Source organism: Dendropsophus ebraccatus, chromosome 6, assembly GCF_027789765.1.
Source record: "Dendropsophus ebraccatus isolate aDenEbr1 chromosome 6, aDenEbr1.pat, whole genome shotgun sequence".
NCBI lineage: Eukaryota > Metazoa > Chordata > Amphibia > Anura > Hylidae > Dendropsophus > Dendropsophus ebraccatus.
This window is the reverse complement of record NC_091459.1, coordinates 16,262,330-16,285,146: the sequence shown is the minus strand read 5'-3', so window position 1 is coordinate 16,285,146 and position 22,817 is coordinate 16,262,330. Positions and strand designations below refer to the sequence as shown.

The window sequence follows — 22,817 nt, the reverse complement described above, 5'->3', positions numbered from 1 at the left end:
AGGGGTGTAGTAGTACTGGTATAGATGAGGGGTGTGGTAGTACTGGTATAGATGAGGGGTGTAGTAGTACAGGTATAGATGAGGGGTGTAGTAGTACAGGTATAGATGAGGGGTGTAGTAGTACAGGTATAGATGAGGGGTGTAGTAGTACTGGTATAGATGAGGGGTGTAGTAGTACAGGTATAGATGAGGGGTGTAGTAGTACAGGTATAGATGAGGGGTGTAGTAGTACAGGTATAGATGAGGGGTGTAGTAGTACTGGTATAGATGAGGGGTGTGGTAGTACTGGTATAGATGAGGGGTGTAGTAGTACAGGTATAGATGAGGGGTGTAGTAGTCAGGGCCGATTCTGGGGTTTCTGCCGCCTGAGGCAAACCTCAGGCGGCCGCCCCCTGACAACCCCCCCCCCATCCCCCCCCCCCCGCCGCCGTAACCGAATCACCCGCGCCTGGACGCCCCGCACCCCCCCCCCCCCCCCCGTAACCGAATCACCCGCGCCTGGACGCCCCGCACCCCCCCCCCCCCCCCCGGGCCGGCCCTGCAGCCACTCACCTGTCCTGCAGCAGCCGTCCTGTCCCGCTCACCGCTGTCTCCCGACCCTGCAGCCGCTCACCTGTCCTACCGCAACCGTCCCGTCCCACCGCTGTTCCTTTCCGCGCTCCAGTGCTGTCAGTCAGCAGCTGTCATCGCCCTCCAGAGAGTCGTGAGTGCCTGGGGTCAGCGGGGGCATCGCGGCCCCCGCTGACCACGGGCACTCACGACTCGCTGGAGGGCGATGACAGCTGCTGACTGACGGCGCGGGACAGCGGTAAGCGTTGGCGGCGGGACCGGACGGCTGCGGCAGGACAGGTGAGCGGCTGCAGGCGCAGGGCTGCTGTCTGCCGCCCCCTGCAGGGGCGCAGAATCTGCCGCCTGAGGCGGAATACTCATTCCGCCTCATGGCAGAAACGGCCCTGGTAGTAGTACAGGTATAGATGAGGGGTGTAGTAGTACAGGTATAGATGAGTGGATGAGGGGTGTAGTAGTACAGGTATAGATGAGGGGTGTAGTAGTACTGGTATAGATGAGGGGTGTAGTAGTACAGGTATAGATGAGGGGTGTAGTAGTACAGGTATAGGTGAGGGGTGTAGTAGTACTGGTATAGATGAGGGGTGTGGTAGTACAGGTATAGATGAGAGGTGTAGTAGTACTGGTATAGATGAGGGGCAGTTATAGATAAGATCCAGCATGGGGCACCCTCCCTTCCCAGGCTCTGGAAGCTTCAGCTCTGGCAGCTGGAGGCTGTCACTAACACGCCTCCTGCCCGCATTGGGGGGTCGCTGAGCGTGCAAATTTTTTTTTTGAAAATTGAATTTACGATTTTAAAAAGAAAAATCGAAAAGATTTTTAAATTCTGAGCGAATGAATAAGGCTGGGTTCACACTGCGTTTTTGCAATCCATTTTTTTCATCCGTTTTTTGCAAAAAACGGATGAAAAATGGATGGGAAAAAACGGATGCATTAGTGTGTATCTGTTTTGATCAGTTTTTCCATTGACTTCCATTGTAAAAAAAACGGATCCGTTTTTTTTTTAACAGACACAAAAGTAGTGTCAGATACGTAAAAAAAACGGATCTGTTTTGATCCGTTTTTTTACAATGGAAGTCAATGGAAAAACGGATGGACACAAATGCATCCGTTTTTTTCATCCGTTTTTTGCAAAAAAGGAGGACAACACAGAGGGGGGCCATCTATAAAGGGGAAAAGGTGACACAGAGGGGGGCATCTATAAGGAGAACCACATAGAGGGGGGCCATCTATAAGGGGGGTGAAGTGACACAGAGGGGCCATATATAAAAAGTACTTCACAGAGGGGGCCATCTATAGGGGGGGGGGTGACACAGAGGGGGTCATCTATAAGGTGGACCACACAGAGGGGGGCCATCTGTAACGGGGGGGGGGGTGACACAGAGGGGCAATCTATAAGAAGGACTACATAAAGGGGGGCCATCTATAGGGGGGGCCACAGAGGGGGTAATCTATGAGGGGGGGGGGTGACACAGAGGGGGGCCATCTATACGGGTAATCTATAAGGTGGACAACACAGAGGGGAGCCATCTAAAAGGGGGGATGACACAGAGGGGGTAATCTATAAGGTGAACTAAACAGAGGGGGGCCATCTATAAGGTGGACTACACAGAGGGGGGCCATCTATGAGTTGGACTACACAGAGGGGGGCCATCTATAAGGAGTACTACACAGAGGGGGGCCAGCTATAAGAAGGACTACACAGAGGGGGTAATCTATGAGATAATACACAGAGGGAGCCATCTATAAGCAGAACTACACAGAGGTGGGCCATCTATAAGGGGGGGGAGGGATGACACAGAGAGGGCCATCTATAAGGAGGACTACACAGAGTGGGGCCATCTATAAGGGGGATGACACAGAGGGGGCCATCTATAAGGAGGACAACACAGAGGGGGGCCATCTATAAAGGGGGAAAGGTGACACAGAGGGGGGCCATCTATGAGGAGGACTACACAGAGGGGGGCCAGCTATAAGAAGGACTACACAGAGGGGGTAATCTATAAGAGATAATACACAGAGGGGGCCATCTATAAGCAGGACTACGCAGAGGGGTACCATCTATAAGCAGGATTACACAGTGGGGGGCATCTATTAGCAAGACTACAAAGAGGGGACCATCTATAAGTAGGATTACACATAGGGGGCATCTATTAAGGAGGACTACACAGAGGGGGGGGGGCATTTTAAAGGGTGACTACACAGAGGGGGGCATCTTTAAAGGGGAACTATCTATAAGGGGACTAAACAGAGGAGAACTATCTCTAATAAAGACTACAAAGAGAGGGGACATCTTTAAGGGGGCTACACACAGGAGGGCCATCTATAAGGGGGTCTACTCAGAGGGGGGCCATCTTCTATAGGAGCGGTGGCCAGGAGTGGTAACACCTACCCCCAGACACATGGCACCGGACCTTTGGTAGAATTAGTGTGAGGTGCGGAGACAGAGATGACACAATGCTTAAACTTTACTTGAAAAATATTTTCAGTTGAATACAAAAAAATATAACAGTGCTTCAGGGGTCCTGGCCAAAGCCAGGCCCTGGCTTAACTTCTGCAGGAACTGGTTTTGTTGTGTCCTCTCTCACTGAAAACTAATACTCAACTAACTCCCTTCCTACACGCGGTTAACTCCTCCCCTACAGGGGTAATATTTAAACTCTCCTGTGAGTGGTGGGGCTGAGTGTGGGTGAGAGAAGAAGAACAGGAAAGTACAAGAAAGAAGAGCAACTGCAACTGGTCAGCATACAACACATGAAACAAACAGTTAACCCATTACTCTTCAGCTGTGTATAGGATACATAAAAACAGGTTACATCTAGTGGGGGAAATAAGATACTTCATCTCCCACTTTGTTTAACCTGAGTGAACGACTGGGGTGCATATACAACACCCGTGGTGGGACACTACACCAGAATGTGTGTGAAGTGTGTGACTTAAAAAAAAACCCTTGTATTCATGTTTAGATAAGTCTATGTTATCTCACCACCTTCTGCTTATACCAGTGATGGCTAACCTTGACACTCCAGCTGTTGCAAAAGTACAGTTCCCATCACGCCTGAACAACGAAAGATATGGCTTTGGCTGCTTAGGCATGATGGGAATTTTAGTTTTTTAACAGCTGGAGTGTCAAGGTTAGCCATCACTGGCCTACACAGTATCGGTGACCACCCTGTTAGGTCGTAGGAGTCCCAGGCCTCTGTCTCTGGGTGAAGCTAACTAGCTTAAGTTTTCCCATGTAGTCGAGCATTTGTTAGTCTTTGACACATGGGAATACATTATTTGAAGGGGAAATTCCAGCAGGTTTGTGCATATGAACCTGCTGATATCCCCTCTACAGCGGTGTACCTAAATGATCTAGTTAGGAGCACTGGGAGGCGTTCCTCTGTCTCATAGAACGCCTCCCAGTGCTCCAAACTAGCTGATTTGCATATTTGCTCTGACAAGCACATAGTTGCCAACATTTTTAATTTTTTTCCAGGGACATTTTAGCGTTGACAACAAGGGGTGTGGCTTATTGTGGGTGTGGTCTTGGTGGGTGGGGCTATCATGGGTGTGGTTTGTGGGTGTGGCTTGTTTTTTCCGCTCAGAATTTTCCAGTTAAAATTTTACAGCCAGAACAACACAAAAGTAGCATTACACACCACAGTATCTGGTCCCCAGAACTGCTTGGAAAAGCTCCTATTGTGAGAGCGAAACAACGCAGATTTGCGTGGAATAAACACCTCACCTTTTTTTTTACTTTATTCTCTGAGTGCTGTGGTTTTCTGTATATGTATATGCTTGCACTTGTGGTCCTTCAAGTGCTGACTGCATTTGCACCTACATTTTGTCTATAAAGGAGTTCTGCAGGACTTGTTTGATTTTTTTAGAGAGATAGATAGGAGATAGATAGATAGGAGATAGATAGATAGATAGATAGATAGGAGATAGATAGATAGGAGATAGATAGATAGATAGATAGAAGATAGATAGATAGATAGGACATAGATAGATAGATAGATAGATAGATAGGAGATAGATAGATAGATAGATAGATAGATAGATAGATAGATAGGAGATAGATAGATAGATAGATAGATAGATAGGAGATAGATAGATAGATAGATAGATAGATAGATACAGTGGCGGTCTTCGGCACCAAGCACCCCAAGCGATCGCTTGGGGCCCCCAACATCCAAGGGGCCCCCAAGCCCCGCTCTTGTGCTCAACACCGCTGGACAGGGCTGCTGCCCCGCTCGCTGCTGCCATCTGAACTGTAACTATGAGCACTCGTAATGAGTGCTCATAGTTACATGCAGCAGCACTGACAGGGCGGGAGACATTGGCTCCCTTCCTGTCAGTCACTCTTGTGGCCGCAGGAAGGGTTTTCCCTGCGGTCACAAGTGGCAACTTTGTCCTTGTGGTGCCGGCGCTCCAGTGACATCACTGGAGCATCGGCGCCAGGACAAGGGGAGTGTGGTCTCTTGTGATCGCAGGGAAAACCCTTCCTCCGGCCACAAGAGTGAATAGAAGAGGAGACGCCTGGACCCAGGTGAGTATAAGTGTTTTGTTTTATTGTGTTATATACTATATGGGAGGGGGAGCACACAGGGGTCTGTTTAACTGGGGGAGCGCACATCGGGGTCTATATAAATGGGGGGAGCACACAGGGGGGCTATATAACAGGGAGAGCACACAGGGGGCTATAGACTACTGGGGCTTCACAGAGGGGTCTATATACTATTGGGGGCAGCACACAGGGGGTCTATATACTACTTGGGGCCGCAGAATGGGGTCTATATACAACTTGGAGAGCACACAGGAGGTCTATATCCAAGTGGGGGAGCACACAGGGGGGCTATATACTACTGGGGGAGCACACAGGGGTCTATATATTACTGGTGGGGGCACACAGGGGGTCTATATACTACTAGGGGAACATACAGGGGGTCTATATACTACTTGTGAGGCACACAGGTGGTCTATATATAACTGGGGGAGCACACAGGGGTCTATCTACTACTGGGGCAGCACACAAGGGGTCTATATAATACTGGTGGGGCACACAGGGGGTCTATATACTACTGGGGAACCACACAGGAGGTTTATATACTACTGGAGGAGCACACAGGGGTCTATATCCAAGTGGGGGAGCACACAAGGGGGCTAAATACCCCTGAGGGAGCACACAGGAGTCCTATATACTAGTGGGGGAGCACACAGGGGGTCTATATACAACTGGGGCAGCACACAGGAGGTCTATATACTTCTGGGGGAGCACACGGGGGAGCTATATATAACTGGGGGAACACACAGGGGTCTATATACTACTGGGGGAAGCAAACAAGGGGTATATACTACTGGGGGAAGGACACAAGGGGTATATACTATTGGGGCAGCACACAAGGAGTATATATTACTGGCGGTAGTGCACAAGGGGTATATACTACTGGGGGCAACACACAGCGGTCTATTGTTTTGGAACGTGTGTCAAGGGGGGGGCCCCAGACATAACTTCGCTTGGGGCCCCAGAAATGCCAAGACCGCCCCTGGATAGATAGATAGATAGATAGATAGATAGGAGATAGATAGATAGATAGATAGATAGATAGGAGATAGATAGATAATAGATAATAGATAATAGATAGATAGATAGATAGAAGATAGATAGATAGATAGATAGATAGATAGATAGATAATAGATAGATAGATAGATAGATAGATAGATAGATAGATAGATAGGAGATAGATAGATAGCGCAGAGGGGGAATATATACTACTGGCGCATCGCACTGGGGGTCAATATACTACTGGGGGAGCACACAGGGGTCTATATACTACTGGGGAGCAACAAAGGGGCTATATACTACTGGAGGAGCGCACAGGGGGGCTATATACTACTGGGGGAGTGCACAGGGGGGGCTATATCAGGGCTGGTGAGAGGGAAAAAAACTGCCAGTTTTCCCTCTAATAAGGCTAGGTTCACACTGCGTTTTCAACATCCATTTAACGGATCCGCTTTTTGCAAAAAAACGGATTGCAAAAAACGGATACATTTGTGTATTTCCATTGACTTCCATTATAAAAAAAAAACGGATCAAAACAGATGCGGTTTTTTTTACACAAAATAAAGTACTGTTGACACTACTTTTTTGACCGTTAAAAAAAACGGATCCGTTAAACAGATTGCAAAACTCAGTGTGAACCCACCCTAAGCATCAATTCTATATGTGAATAATTCAACAATAGAGATGAGCGAACCTGGAGCATGCTCGAGTCCATCCGAACCCGAACTTTCGGCATTTGATTAGCGGTGGCTGCTGAAGTTGGATAAAACCCTAAGGCTATGTGGAAAACATGGATATAGTCATTGGCTGTATCCATGTTTTCCAGACAACCTTAGAGCTTTATCCAAGTTCAGCAGCCCCAGCTAATCAAATGCCGATCATTCGGGTTCGGATGGACTCGAACCCGAACCCGGTTCGCTCATCTCTATTCAACGACATTTGTAAAAAGTAACAAAACACGTTTTCTACTGATGTTCAGCTTGGACCTTCACTAAAAGTTGTTGAGTACCCCTGCTGTAGTCCCTGCTGATCTGATTACTTCCTGCTGCAGGGTCACATGCACTCAGGAGAAAGGAGGTGGGTTTCTTAAGGCGGCCTTTTAAGGTGGCACTGGCAGCCAACACTGTTGCTGCTCATTGCTGGGCCTTGTAAAGCTCGGCAGCAATCAGCTTCAGCCAGGCTGGGGGGGGGGGGGGGGGGGGGGGGGGGGGGGGGGGCGGCGCGGCCCAAGAGAGTCTCTTCCAAAGCGGGACTGTTGGCAACTATGCAAGTGTGAGGTCCAGGCACTTGCATGGACCTCCTGATAGTTTCCCTTTAAATTAGCTCTTTGTAGTTAGAATGGGGCGGTTAGAAGGACGAATCATGTCGTCCTGCTCAGTTATTAGGAGCTCCTATTGATAATAAATGGGAGTTATGTAAGCAGCGCATTTGCTGGTTACTCCCATTGACATCAATAGGACTTGGAAACTATAGAAGTCAGTCCCAGCTGTTCTCAGCTTGTTGACCATCCACAGAGGTGGCCATGAAGCCAACTTTTAGGTTTGTGGGGAAACCCTGTTAAAAAAAAATCAGAGATGTTCCATAAAATACATGTTATATGGATTCCCTAAGTAAAAATACCATGATTTTAATAGGTAATAACAAAAAAAAGAGGCCACTACTAAAAACTCCATGCTAGTCTACTATAGACAAGCCTGGGGAACCATCAGCCCTCCAGCTGTTACAACACGTTCTCCATGCCTAGTCTATATCCTCCTTCTAACAACTCCATTCCCACAGAACATCCCGCTGCTAGAGCGTGCGGCGGCCATGTTTGTGAAGCCTGAGAGCGGTCGCAGACGACCTCAATAAATCCCTAGAGGCGACCACTTCCTGGCAGGGAAAGATCCCTGTTTCGGCCGCTAAGCGGTCCGACCTGAGCTGGGCATGCGCAATGGAGGCTGTCCGTACAGCGGGACAGTTTGAAGGAAGAAGCGGGTGTATCTCCAAGGTAACGGAGTCAGGCGGCACGAGGATCAGGAGGACGGACGTCAGAGGAAGGGAGCGCTCCTAATGGCCGCCCTCATAGAGCCTGCTGCTGCGGTAAGGAACGCATTGTCCCCGTCTATATAGCACCGCTTCATAGGAGGGCACTAGCTTTAGGACGTGTTCACACTGCCCCCGGCCATTATCATTAGAAAGGGGCAGGGGGTGGGCAGTGCTACTAATGGGTGCCCCGGCCGGAATGGATAAAGGGGTACTAAGGCAAAAATCTACTTCTTTCAGATTAGCTACTTTATGAAAGTTGTGTAGATTTGTAATTTACTTCTATTTAAAAATTTCCACTCTTCCGGTATTTATCAGCTGCTGTATGCCCTGCAGGAAGTGGGGTTTCCGTTCTAATCTGACACAGTGTCAGGAACTGTCCAGAGTAGGAGAGGTTTTCTATGGGGATTTGCTGCTGCTCTGGACAGTTCCTGACATGGACAGAGGTGGCAGCAGAGAGCACTGTGTCAGACTGGAGAGAATACACCACTTCCTGCAGGACATACAGCAGCTGATAAGTACTGGAGGACTTGACATTTTTGAACAGAAGTAAATTACAAATCTATATAACTTTCTGAAGCCAGTTGATTTTGAAAGAAAAAATATTTTTGGTGGAGTATCCCTTTAACTTAGGTTTTTATTGCACATATATACTCATGTAAGTCGGCCTGATTGCAGTGGTAGACTGTATTCTTAGTTATTTAGGGGTTTACTATTATGTTGATTAAAGGAAACCTGTCACCCCCCGTGCCGGGGTGACAGGCTCCCGACCCCCGTTAGATCCCCCTATACTTACCTCATCCCGCAGGGTCCCGCTTCCTGAGTCGGTCGGGTGACTGAGATTTCTGCGCCCGAAGCCCAGCGCGCGCTCACAGGAGAATCAGATGCTCATAGAGAATGAATGGGAAGTCCGATGCTCCGTCATTCTCCATGGGCATCGGACTCTCCTGTGAGCGCGCGCGCCAGGCTTCAGGCGCAGAAATCTCAGTCACCCGACCGACTCAGGAAGCAGGACCCGGCGGGATCAGGTAAGTATAGGGGGATCTAACGGGGTCGGGAGCCTGGTCCTCTTTAAGTCATTTGACATGATTTTTCTCGCTGTCCACAGGGGGCAGCACGACCAGTCATCTCTCCACTCAGAATTCTTCCCACCGCTCCTGAAACCTTCTCTGTGTTAGAGCAGCGGATGCGTGTAGCAGAGGAACAAGCGGAATCCCTGATCAGTGATCTGCAGGCCCTGGGTATAACCAGCCATAGGTGAGGAGACTTGTGCATGTCAGTGCTGGGTACAGGATAATCAGAACACGGCCTAATGTAAATCTGCTACATGATGCTTTTATGATATATATATATATATATATATATATATATATATACACATACACACTTATATACACACACACACACATATACACACACACACACATATACACACATATACACACATATACACACACACATATATACACACACACACACACACACACACACACACACACACACATATACACACATATACACACACACACATATACACATATACACACATATACACACACACACATATACACACACATATACACACACACACACATATACACACACACACACACACACACATATACACACACACACACACACATACACACACACACACCTGTCTCGCTATAAACTACATTAAAACTGCTTTCCCTTTCTATAGGGAATAGAGGTTGATATACTTGGAGGTGAATGACAAATGAGTCAGTGGGTAGGTGGTATAAACAGTGGAAACTGCAGTTGATTGTTTTCAAATGTAAGATAATGTACTTGAGGAGAAGAAATGTTATATTACTAAAAGAGTAGTCGTTGCTTAGAAAAAAAAAACTTACGGCAGGTGTGGTTGGTAAATCCACTGTAAGGGCCTCATAACACGGAATCAGGCCGATCACCCCGTGTAATAGAGACAACGATCATCAGGTGTTAGGCACTATTTTTTTTGTCCGTTAAAAAAAAAACGGATTTGTTAAACGTATGCTAAAAACGCAGTGTGAACCCAGCCTAATAGTGATGCGCAGCCAGTGACTGTGAAAAAATACAAAACTCCTACATACATCTCTTGGCACTGTCCCCATGATTGGCTGAGCGGCCTGAGACTTCAAACTGTGCCAGGAGCGCGCTGAAGCTAGGAGGATGTCAGGGATGTAGGAATATATATAATATATATACAGTGGTACCTTGGATTATGAGCATGATTCGTTCCGGGACTGTGCTTGTAATCCAAATCCACTCTTAAACCAAAGCAAATTTTCCCATAAGAAATCATAGAAATTTAGACAATTGGTTCCACACCCCAAAATAATGATTTATTATTCTGAATAACATGTAGAGCAGATGAAACAAACGTTTGGAAACAGCAGAATCTGTGATATTATAAGTTACTGTACAGTATAGCAATCAGCATGTGGTGTATAATGTATAGCAGGGGTGTCAAACTCAAATAGACAGTGGGCCGAAATTAAAAACTTGGACAAACTCGCAGGCCAACCTTGATATTCATTGAAACGCACAAGCAGCAGATGTGGAACTTTCAGAGTGGCCTGCAGCGTTCCTGGCACTGTCAGAGTGCGTCACCAAGCACTTTGCACTACGATAAATGATATGATAAATCCCCACAATGGTGCCCCATATAGAACTCAGCCCCCCCAAATGTTTTTATATATATAAATATAGTGTCACATAGTAATAGTGCCCCATATAGTAGCTATTTCCCCACAATACTGTCCCATATAGTAGCCATCACCCCCACAACAGTGCCCAATATAGTAGCCAGCCCCCACAACAGTGTCCCATATAGTAGCCAGTCCTTCCAATATTGACCCATATAGTAGCCAGACCCCCACAATAGGGTCCCAAATAGTAGCCAGCCCCCACAATAGTGCCTCATAGTATCCAGCCTTCCACAATAGTGCCCCATAAAGTTACCCAGCCCCCACAATAGTGCCCCATGAAGTAGCCAGCCTCCCGTAATAGTGCCCCATGTAGTAGTAAGCCCTCCCACAATAGTCCCCATGTAGTAGCCAGCCTCCACAATAGTGCTCCATGAAGTAGCCAGCCTCCCGTAATAGTGCCCCATGTAGTAGTAAGCCCTCCCACAATAGTCCCCATGTAGTAGCCAGCCTCCACAATAGTGCTCCATGAAGTAGCCAGCCTCCCGTAATAGTGCCCCATGTAGTAGTCAGCCCTCCCACAATAGTGCCCCATGTAGTAGTTAGCCCTCCCACAATAGTGCCCCATGTAGTAGTCAGCCCTCCCACAATAGTCCCCATGTAGTAGCCAGCCCCCACAATAGTGCCCCATGTAGCCAGCTTATCTTCTGCACGTAACGCTCACGTGCCAGGAGGAGAGGAGGGGCAGAACCCGGATCTCTGTGCGGCCTGAACCTGTCACCCCTGGACGGCTCCCGAACTCGCTCTACCCCTGGATGCGCCCCCTATACTTACTTCATGCTGCCGGTCCCGCTCCTGATGTCAATCCCGCCGCGGAGAAACTGCCGTCCTTGCAGATGAGCGGGTGCTCGTATCTCCTCAGCAGGAACAGCATCAGGAGCAGGACCGGCAGGATGACGTAAGTATAGGGGCCGTATCCAGGGGTAGAGAGAGTTCGGGAGCCGTCCAGGGGTGACAGGTTCCCTTTAGCACAACAGACTATAGTATGGGCAGTCCAGAACACTGCCCATACTATAATCTGTTGCAGTGTCCTATCGGCGGGCCAGCTCTAGGCAATCAACTGATTTCCTAGGCGGGCCAAAAATAATGGCACGGCGGGCCAGAGTTTGACATGTCTGATGTATAGTAAGTGCATAATTCTGAAACAACAGCAGCAGTTTGTAGATACAGGATGGGGCAGCAGATCCCCATAATACAGTAGCGTCTACATCAGGCTAGAATAGGGAAGCAGGGCTGTCATATGACAGCAATGGGGAAGGGGTGTGTTCAGCATGGACTAATCAGGAAGTGAGAATCACAGAGCTGTGCAGGAGGACAGTGACAGAAACTTTTACAGCAGTGGAAATGGTGTGTGCAGGCAGATTATAGCAGCAGTGTGTATAGCTGAGTGTAAGTGCAGGCACGTTATAGCATCAGCGTGTATAGCTGAGTGTAAGTGCAGGCACATTATTGCTGGAATGGAGAGGATGGGAAACACAAGGGCCAACAGACTGCAGGGAACATGAAGGAATGAGCAGGTGGTCACCAAGATAAGATGGTTTCTATTCTTGTAGAGCTATATTGTTTTAGATAATCTCCTTTCTTGTTTCTTCAGCATCGGATCCCATAATCAAACCTTTGTGGTTACTCTTTGATGTATGATGCTTCTACTCAGGGACACCATCGTTTTCATGTTGTTTTTTTTTTTGTTCTGGACTAATTCACGGTTCATATCTCATATTTCTACACTGTGAACTGCACCTTACAGTGCATCATACTTGTATGCTAATTTGGAAAATGTCAATAAAATATATAAAAAAAAATAAAAAAAATAAAATGAATGAGCAGGGCAGATGTCTGGGGAGAGAGTGGTTACAGCTATAAAGAGATTACCTCCACAGTCCTGTCCTCTGATGTAAGCCCCAGCCTGAAAGTAGATCTGCTATGATTTGGAAGGTGAGGGAGACCTGGGTCAGAGGACAGTGCTATACCAACACTCTTAAACCAAGGTACCACGGTGTGTGTATGTGTATATATTTTTTTATTTTTCGCAAGGGCTGCACGGGCATCACTAACTGTGTGTGTATGTATGCATGTATGTATGTGTGTGTGTATGTATGCATGTATGTATATAGGCAAAATTTACTCACCGAAATTTCTTCTTTTCATGAGTCCGTAGGCAGCACGGAACACGATAGGGTTAACTTGGATATCCCTACTGCAAGACAGAAAAAACAATTACAATTAATTACTTAATTAAAGCAATTAAGCGGGCTCCATAAAAGGCCTATAGAGACAAGGAGACACTGTGTTAGTTTGCAGCAATAAACATTTATTAGGGGGGGGTGCTGTGCTGCCTACGGACTCATGAAAAGAAGAAAATTCGGTGAGTAAATTTTGCCTTTTCATTTCGTCCTACGGCAGCACAGAACACGATAGGGAAAGCAAAGCAATAACAGACAAGGGAGGGTAAGCTAACTAGTAGACGCCACTTGAAGCACGTTTCTGCCAAAGGCCACCCTACAGTTGGAGATGACGTCGAGCTGCTAGTGCTTCAAAAATGTAAACGGAGACGCCCAAGTTGCCGCTCAACATATTTGTTCCAAGGATACTTGAGCGAGTTCTGCCCAGGACGTACAAGTGGAACGAGCCGAGTGAGCTCTGATCCCCGACGGCGGAGACAGACCATTAATTTTATAACACTCAGAGATGGTGTCTTTTATCCATCTGGATAAGGAAGCTTTTGAGGCAGCTTTGCCACGGTTAGGACCCTGGAACTGGATAAAGAGAGCATCAGAACGTCTAAAGAATTCTGTGTGGTCTAGGTAGGAGAGTACAGCTCTCTTAACATCTAAACAATGAAGTTTTTCTTCTTCCTCTTCCTGAGGATGTTCACACAGAGTAGGAAGCAGGATCTCTTGGTTGATGTTATCCGGAGTGGAGACCTTTGGAAGGAAACCTGGACTAGTTTGGAGGATTAGGCCTTCTTGATTACACAGGAAATAAGGTTCCCTGCAAGAAAGGGCCTGGAGTTCCCCTACTCGCTTCGCAGAAACGATAGCCACGAGAAAGAGAGTTTTCCATGATGACAACTTGATTGAAGCTTCTTCCAATGGTTCAAATGGAGAATTGGTCAAGGAATCTAGAACCAGAGGTAAGTCCCATGAGGAAACCATACTTTTTACAGGCGGACGTAGATTTTTAATAGCCCTAAAAAAATCTTCTGGATAATGGCTGGTTTGAAAATTTTCCTTCAAATAGGTAATTGATGGCAGAAAAATGGACTTTCAAAGTATTATATTTGAGTCCTTTAGCGTAACTTTCTTGCAGGAACTTGAGGACGTCTGACAAGACTGGAGAAGAAAATCTGTGATCTTTACACCAGGAGGAGAATACCCTGGCAATCCTGCTATACACCTTTTGTAGTTGCTGGTTTCCTGAAAGCTTCTAAGATGTCCCGTACTTCTTCAGCAAGGCCCCCGTTTGTCAAACTTAGCCCCTCAATTTCCAGGCCGTCAAATGCAAGTTGTGTGGAGACGGATGGATGAGACCTTTCTGACTCAGAAGGTCCGGGCGAAGAGGAATCTCTGCAAAGTAGTCTCTCGAAAGTTTCAATACGAGAGGGAACAAGGCCCTTCTTGGCCATTATGGGATGACCACAATTGAAGTCTCCCTGTCCTCCTGGATTTTCCTGAGGACTCGCGGGATCAACGGCAGGGGTGTAAGATAGCATCCCACTCCAACTGATTGATAGGCCGTCTACATGATCCAGATTGTCCCATCTGCGGATGGAACTAAATTTTTTCACCTTCCGGTTTTCTCTGGTCGCCATCAGATCGATGTCCGGATAACCGAATTTGTTGGTAATCCAGGTGAAGGATTCTGGGTGAAGGCTCCATTCTGCTTGAGCAAGATGATGCCTGCTTAACCAATCTGCCTTGGTGTTCAAATTTCCTGGAATGTGGACTGCTTTCAGATCCTGAAGATTGGATTCTGCCCATGACATCAGCATACGGCATTCTTCCATCAGGGGACCCGACCTGGTGCCCCCCTGTTTGTTGACATAGAATACCGTGGCCAGGTTGTCTGATTGTATGAGGACTTTGCGATGGTATACCAGATGCCCTAAATGACTCAGGGCCAGACGAACTGCCTTCAACTCCCGCAGATTCGACGAACTCCGACCCTCCATTGATGACCACTTGCTCTGGACCCACTGGTCCTCCACATGTGCACCCCAGCCTGACTTGGACGCATTGGTGGTTAAAACCAATTGCGGAGCACTGGACAGATCTCTCCCGATACGCACCTTGTCTGATCTCAACCACCATGTCAGGTCTCTCCTGGTGAAACTGAGCAGTGTCATCTGATTGTCTAGACCCCGTTGGAGGTGGTTCCACTGTGAGAGAATATTTAACTGGAGTGGACGGATGTGAGCCCTGGCCCACGGTACGGCTTCCAGCGAGGCAGTCATCAGCCCTAAGACACTCATCGCTTTCCTCACCGACACCTGACCACAGACTAGAAAATCTTTGATGCTGGATGTTAGCTTTATCACCCCGTCTTCGGTGAGGAAAAGCCTCATCGCTGCTGTATCCACTATAAAACCCAAGAATTTGCAGATTTTGGATGGGACCGTGTTGGATTTCAGATGGTTTATTAGAAATCCATATTGTCCCAAGGTGTCCACTGTCATCTGAAGATAAAGAAGAAGTTCTGCCTCTGAGGATGCTTTCACGAACCAGTCGTCGAGGTAGGGCACCAAGAATACTCCCTGCAGACGCAGCGCGGCTGCCAACACTACGATAGTTTTCGTGAAGACTCGAGGAGCTGTGGAAAGACCAAAAAGAAGACATGTAAATTAAAAATGCAACATATTTTTCCCTTGGGATATTGCAACCCTCAGAAACTTGCGATGACACCTTGCAATAGGGATATGGAGATATGCATCTTTCAAGTCAAGCGTAGCAGCAAAATCATCCTTCTGCAGTATAGAGACAACTGATCTAATTGTCTCCATCTTAAAATGTTTGCACTTTATAAATTTGTTAAGGAAAGAAAGACCGATAACAAGGCGCCAATCTCCTTCTTTTTTTGGTACTGCAAATACCCTAGAATAGACACCCCTACCTCTCTGATGAAAGGGTACTCTCTCCAGAGCGCCTTTGTCCACGAAATCCTGAAGTAGCTTTAGGAGGAGGGGTTTTCCTTGGTTGCTGAAGAAAATGCTTGGTGGAGTATCTGAGAACTCGATCATGTAGCCTCTTGATACGACTGATTGAACCCAGGCGTCTGAAGTAGTGTTCATCAATACTGAGGCAAAGTGTCTGAGCCTTCCTCCCACGCCCGGGACCATAGGCATGGCGTCATGATTTTTGGTTTTTGTCCTCAGAGAATTGCTTCTTCTTGTATGAGGACTGATTATCTTGATTTCTGGGCCTGTAGTGTGTTTTGCTGTCGGGGACGCCTTCCCGCCGGGGATCGGCGTCCTTGTCTACGAAAGGGCCGAAACGTTTTTTTTAGGCTTGGAAGGCAAAGGGAAGGCAGCCCCTTTAGTAGTGCTGAGGGACTCAAGTATTTTCTCAAGTTGTGGGCCGAAAAGACCTTCAGACTGGAATGGGAGGGAGCAAAAGTGATTTTTCGATGCCAGGTCTCCTGGCCACTCCTTCAGCCACAGAGCCCTCCTTGCCGTGGTAGACATGGCCAATGCTTTTGAACTAAGACGTAGTGAGTCCAGAGCAAAGTCAGCTAAGAAGTCTGCAGCCTTCTTCATATTAGGGAGGTCCTTAAGGAGATCTTCTCTTGGCACGCCTCCCGCAATGTCTTTTGTAAGCTGACTCATCCTGAGTGCCACATCCTGAGTGCTTTTGCCACTGGGACAGTGGCCATAGATGCTTTTGCATTAAAGGCTGAGGTGGTATATAGCCTTCTTAGAGTATTATCCACTTTCCGGTCTAGAGGATCTTTTAGAAGTGCTGATTCTTCATCAGGGAACAACTGCTTCTTAGAAAGCCGGGCCACTGCTAAATCAACTTTGGGCGCCTTTTCCCAAGATTCTGAGGCTTTGGGATCTAGCTTGTAAACAGCTTTGAAACGTGAGCTGGGATCCACTCGCCTTTCTGGTTTAAACCAGTCTGCTTGCATAAATTCTGTAAGCCATTTATGAGCTGGCAAGACTGTGTGCGGAGTCTTGGGAAAGAAGAATAGTGATTCCCTCCTAGACAAATCAATAGTAGAAGGCTCCCCCTCAATAGTATCTTTTACAGACTTAATAAAGGAATGTGCAGACTCTTTTTTTGAACATATAATAGTCCTCTGGTACCCCTGTGTCAGAGTCTGAAGAGGACAACTCCCCTTCAGATAAATAGCGATCCTCTGGTTCAGATAGAGGGAGAGATGAACTTTGTATTTCTGATCTCCTTTTCTTAGAGGGTCTACTAGGACCAGCCTCATCAAACATCTTGTTCATTTTGGTCTTGAACCAGGAAAGAAATTCCTGTGCTTCAGAACGAATATCTGGGCAACCACTAGGGGGAGTGCAAGCATTGCATATATCAGACTGAGATTCGTCTGGCAAGGGTTGTTCACATTTAGAGCACAACCTGTGCCTGGATTTAGACTTCCTTTTTCCTTGAGTATAATCACTAGCCATCTGAAAAAACAAAATAGCGGAGGCAGGTGGATTAGTAAAGGAATGGACATACAATATTAGTCCCACTGGAGTAGAGGTATGGTACCTTAAGCCCAACAGTACGTGCTGCCCGGCAGAGTGCTGGTACAAGTCTGCCACCGCGCACCTTAAGAATACAAAAAACCCGGGAAAATCACAGACAGGTGCAGTATACCGGCACTCACCACTCATTCGCCGGATGCACCAATCAGTGTGCGGTCCCCGGTAGATCCTCCTTTCCGAGCTCCCGGAAGCCTTGATGACCCCGCGGGGCTCACCAGAAGTGCGTCACTTCTCCGCGACCGGAAGTGTACGCCGACTAACTGCGGCCCGCCGGAAACACGTCACTAACCGGAACCGGAAGTGATGTTGTCTCAATGGAACACTCACTGTAGGCCATGCGGAGCTTCACCTACAGTAGAGGTAATCCGAGAAAGAGAGGGGACTGCGGCAGCCCAGGACAAGACACTAGGAGCTATCGGCTGCCACTAGTGTTGTTTACAATAGACGTAAGCAGAGCCCTAAAGACGGAGCTATTGGGGCCTCCCTTCACACCGGTGTATATCCAGCACCGGAGGCTACAACCGCACCAGTGGGAGCACAGGGGTTATGTGCGAGGCCCTTAGAGACCGCACGCCGCATAGATGTAGCAAAAACTTCTGGAGCTTAAGAGCTCCTAGCTGAACTTCTGCCTGCAGAAAAAACAAAAACACAGTGTCTCCTTGGGAATAGCCAGATATTCCTCTCTCCAAAGAAGGAAGCTCCAGAGAGGGATATCTGGCTATTCCCGTGTTTTGAGACTCGTAACTGAGGCTCCACGGACCCCTTTTTTGCATATTCAAATTTTGTATGGGACAATCAATGGAGACTCTTAAATGAGTACTCCATTGGAATTTTTCGCTGTTCTCCCTGAGTTCAGTGATTGTTGTGTTTTGTTGGTCTATTCGTCATTGCCCCAGTAGCCAGAATTCTGCTCCACACTGACGAGGGGCAAATACCCCGAAACTGCAGTCTGTGGATGGATGCCTAGCCTTGGTAACCCTTGTCTTATGTCGTTATACTCGCCACAGAGTTAGACTTTGACTTACAGGGGCCACCCTGGTGTTTCCCTATTTAGGTCCCAAAGCTCGCAACAGAGTGAGGACCTGAGGGACTACGTATCAGGGTGGTTTGGTGATCTCCCCACTAGGAGGCACCCCTTGGCAATGGGCTTCCTTCTCTGGAGAGAGGGATATCTGGCTATTCCCGTGTTTTGAGACTCGTAACTGAGGCTCCACGGACCCCTTTTTTGCATATTCAAATTTTGAATGGGACAATCAATGGAGACTCGTAATTGAGTACTCCATTGGAATTTTTCACTGTTCTCCCTGAGTTCAGTGATTGTTGTGTTTTGTTTATATACATATATATATATATATATATATATATATATATATATATATATTTTTGTTTATATACATATATATATATATATATATATATATATATATATATATATATATACATACACACACACACACACACACACACACACACACACAGCCCTTGCTGCCCTATTATCAGGCAGTGTATGGGCTCAGTAAGTTTAGTCACTAGTTTTCTTCTTGAACCTCAGAAATTAGGAGCAGTGATGCATCCATTTTTGCCGATCTCCTTTCCACAAAAATACCTTTCCACCGTATAAGTTCAGGTCCTTCTTTATGGCGCAGCGCATTAGCCGTCAAAAACATATCTGTTTTCAAAATGGACGTGAGCTGTTGCATTTTTTGTGTTTTTTGTAATTTCAGCCATAGCAACGTGCTCCTGCCTAGTGTGAATGGTGTTGTAGGAGAGCTGACCAAATTTTCTCTTTTTGCGTAAGTTAGTGTCACCATGCCTGGGATTAATATAAATCTATCCCAAGATAATAGTAGAAGGTCAGAGTAGAAGGACCAAGTGGATTTTTTTTATTTTTTGCTGACAATCTATGTTTCTGTTTAGTCCTATTCAATATTTCTAGAGATTTGCTTTAGATTATGTTGGAATTCTATTGCACTCGTCCCCTTAATATCTAAAATGTATCTTGTGCTCTTTTCCCATAGATTCACATATCCGAAAGTGTCAGAGTCTAACAAACTTGTTCGTCCGATCAGCCCTGTGAGGGCCCGGCCAGCGTTCACAGGAGATGGCGATACGTTATGGAGAAACTGTGAAAATCTCGTCACCCGCATGTGTCACATGGAGAGCATGCTACACACTTTGAAGCTTAATGTTTTTCGACTGCACACAGATCGGGAGCTGAGCACAAAACACTCAGGTAAGTAAGGACTAAACCATAGACTAATGGTCCTTTTAGACGGAACGATTATCATTCGAATTTGCATGATAACGATCGCATTTAAGCGATAATCGTTAAGTGTAAACACAGCAAACGATCAAGCGACGAGCGAGAAATCGTTCATTTTGATCTTTCAACATGTTCTCAAATGGTCGTTGATCGGTCGCAAAAAATTTGCAGATCGTTCCGTGTAAACAGTCTTTCAACGATTTCAAGAATGTGTGAGATAGGCTTAAGCGATGGCAAAACTATTTTTCCGTACGATGTATCGTTATAAAAAACACATTGTTCATTCAAAATTGTTAATCGTGCGATGGGGCGAATTATCGCTCCGTCTAAAAGGACCATTGGGCTCCTATTAGACGGACTGATCAATCAGGTAAATGAGCGCCCATCTGATATGTCGTTAGAGATGTCTGTGCAGCCCTGTTATACATTACCTCTCCATGGTCCTGGACTTCTCCTGTCCTCTTCTTTCACTCCCGGCGCCGCGGCTGCAGTATCAGAGCTGACAAGCCGCTCAAACAATCACTGTCCGGGACCGTCATGGCCAGTGAATGGCTGAGCGGCCTGCTTGCTCAGAGCCCATTTTGAAGCTTCAGTGGCGGCCCTTGAAGCAGGAGAAGACCAGGAGCATGGACAGGTAATGTGTAACGGTTTATTATTCTATCTGTCAGCCTCTCATCACTGTTACACACTAATGTGATGTACTGATGTGCGGTTGGCGGCTGATGATTTTAGGTCCGCAACTAAAAAAACAATCAGCCGATAATCGTTGTCTCTATTACACGGATGGATTATCGCTCCGTGTAATAGGGCCTTTAGAAACCCCAGAAAATGCAAATGTAAGGACCATTTACATACTTCAGGTTTGTTTGTGTTTTAAAAGTCACATATTTTTGCCCAGTACAACTTCAATTTGGAGCACACTAAAAGCCCTATTAAACTAAACAATCATGGGCCTTACTTGGTCGATTAACGACCGTTCAGGCCGATAATCGTTTAGTGTAATAGGACATGTTGAAAGACCACGATTTGTGCAGCGACGGTCTACTGTGCAGACAGGAGGCCAAAGCTGACTTTAAAGCGACTCTGTACCCACAATCTGTCCCCCCAAACCACTTCTTTTTATCCAAGAACTGTCCTGGGGTCCGATCGGTGTGTGATGCAGTTATTGTCCTAAAAAACAACTTTTAAACTTGCAGCCCTGTGTCAAACGGACGTGGCCTGGATTGTGTATGCATTAGGCTGTCCCTCCTCCCCACCCTCTTCATCATTAGGAATGCCCCTAGAACATTTTCTCCTGTCTGAACACTGCACAGGCACCTTAACGATCCAGCCCATGTGCCGTGCTGACACAGCTGATGAATAGTAGAAAATCTGCCTGGAGCATTCCTAATGATGAGGAGGGCAGAGAGGAGGGACAGAGAGGGTGTTCCAGCCTAATGCATACACAATCTAGGCCACGGCCGATTGGCACAGGGCTGCAAGTTTAAAAGTTGTTTTTCTAGGACAATAACTGCATCACCTGCCGAATGGACCCCAGGACAGATCTCGGAATAAAAGCAGCTATCCAAAGGTACAAGTGGTTTGGGGGGGGGGGGGGGTGTCAGATTGTTGGTACAGAGTCGATTTGATGGGCCGGCTAAACGATCTAAGGATTGTTTGGGTGGCCCCTCCCGCTTCTCCTCGTTTGCCATGGGCAGTGAGAGGGGAACAAGGGGGAAGTGAGCACTGAGCGGACAGGTCGGCACTCGCTTTCCCTGGATTATCATGCTGTGTAAAATGGCCTTTACAGTCAGCAGCGAGATTCATGCCCTTGTTGCTCTGATAGACATTAAAAACCTGGACTTAGACATAGACTTACATACAACCAATTTACTAAACATTATGTGACTGTTTGATATATTGTATATTACTTAGAGGCATAAGAATATTTATTTATAAATGTTTTTTTTTTTTTAAATGTTGATAAAAACATTTTGCATGTTCAATATCTTTTTTTTTTTTTTATCAGATAATTTTTATTCAGTTTTTGCATGTTCAATATCTACATAATCTTATACCCCTAGGTGAACTTGAGCATCAGTTGCATCAAGTGCAAGAAGAGCACGCCCAGGAACTGAAAGAAGCACAACTGGAATTAATGAGATTGCGCCAAAGGTTGAACTGTGCAATTGAAGAGCGGGAAAGGGAACAGGAAGCCAAAGAGCGTCTGAGCATAGCGCTGGAGATTGCCACAACCACCAAGGTGCTAAAGACATAAAGAAACCAGCTGGTGTAAAAGCAAGCTAGACAGCGTAACAGAACTAGACAACCTAGGGATTAGGCAAATTTATGGGAATACAAATCTCTGGTGTAGCCTTAGGGCCCTATTCCACGGGACGATTATCGTTCAGATTATTGTTAAGTCGTTCAGATCTAAGCGATAATCGTTCGGTTGAAGAGCAGTTAATGATTAGCGACCGAACGAGAAATCATTGATTTTTTTAATAAGACCTGGACCTTTTTATCGTTCGCAAATCGTTCGCATTGAATAAGACGTCATTCGGTCGTTCGCAGTAGTGACGAACGCAATAGCGACGACAAGGCGACCGCAAGAACGATCATAAGTAACGATTATCGTTCCATGTAAATGGGTGAACGATTTCAGGTCTTTCGCAATAGCGGTCGTTTGAGATCATTTATCGTTAACGATTATGTGAACGATAATCGTCCCGTGGAATAGGGCCCTTAGACTTTCTAGTCCTGGTTTCAGAGCTGATTTTTTATACCAGCCTGAGGTTGTCTTTAAAATCTGTGCCTCAGTAGTTGGTGCATTTTGGTGCAGTGTTTGTCACAATTGTGACCATACCTCCTCCAATTAAAGCCGCACCTCTCTTTATGATGCCACTCACCATTGTTAAAAGGGTACGCCGATGAAAATCTTTTTTTTTTTTTTCAAATCGATTGGCTTCAGAAAGTTATAAATGTTTGTAATTTACTTCTATTTAAAAATCTCC

At 46.6% G+C, this 22,817-nt stretch overlaps 1 protein-coding gene across 3 annotated transcripts in view; it reads left to right on the top strand.

Annotated features, from left to right (window-relative positions):
* Nucleotides 1–8,010: 8,010 nt before the first annotated feature.
* The window catches only part of CCDC150 (coiled-coil domain containing 150), a 56,737-nt gene continuing 41,930 nt past the window's right edge, over nucleotides 8,011–22,817 (top strand). For 2 of the 3 annotated variants that reach the window (XM_069974559.1, XM_069974558.1), the window contains exons 1-4: nucleotides 8,012–8,198; nucleotides 9,250–9,398; nucleotides 19,580–19,794; nucleotides 21,888–22,066. In XM_069974559.1, the coding sequence (XP_069830660.1) occupies nucleotides 8,169–8,198; nucleotides 9,250–9,398; nucleotides 19,580–19,794; nucleotides 21,888–22,066 (573 nt within the window). In that variant the 5' untranslated portion in view covers nucleotides 8,012–8,168. Of the gene's footprint in view, nucleotides 8,199–9,249; nucleotides 9,399–19,579; nucleotides 19,795–21,887; nucleotides 22,067–22,817 lie in introns of all 3 variants that reach the window. The other variant, XM_069974560.1, reaches the window with a different exon arrangement.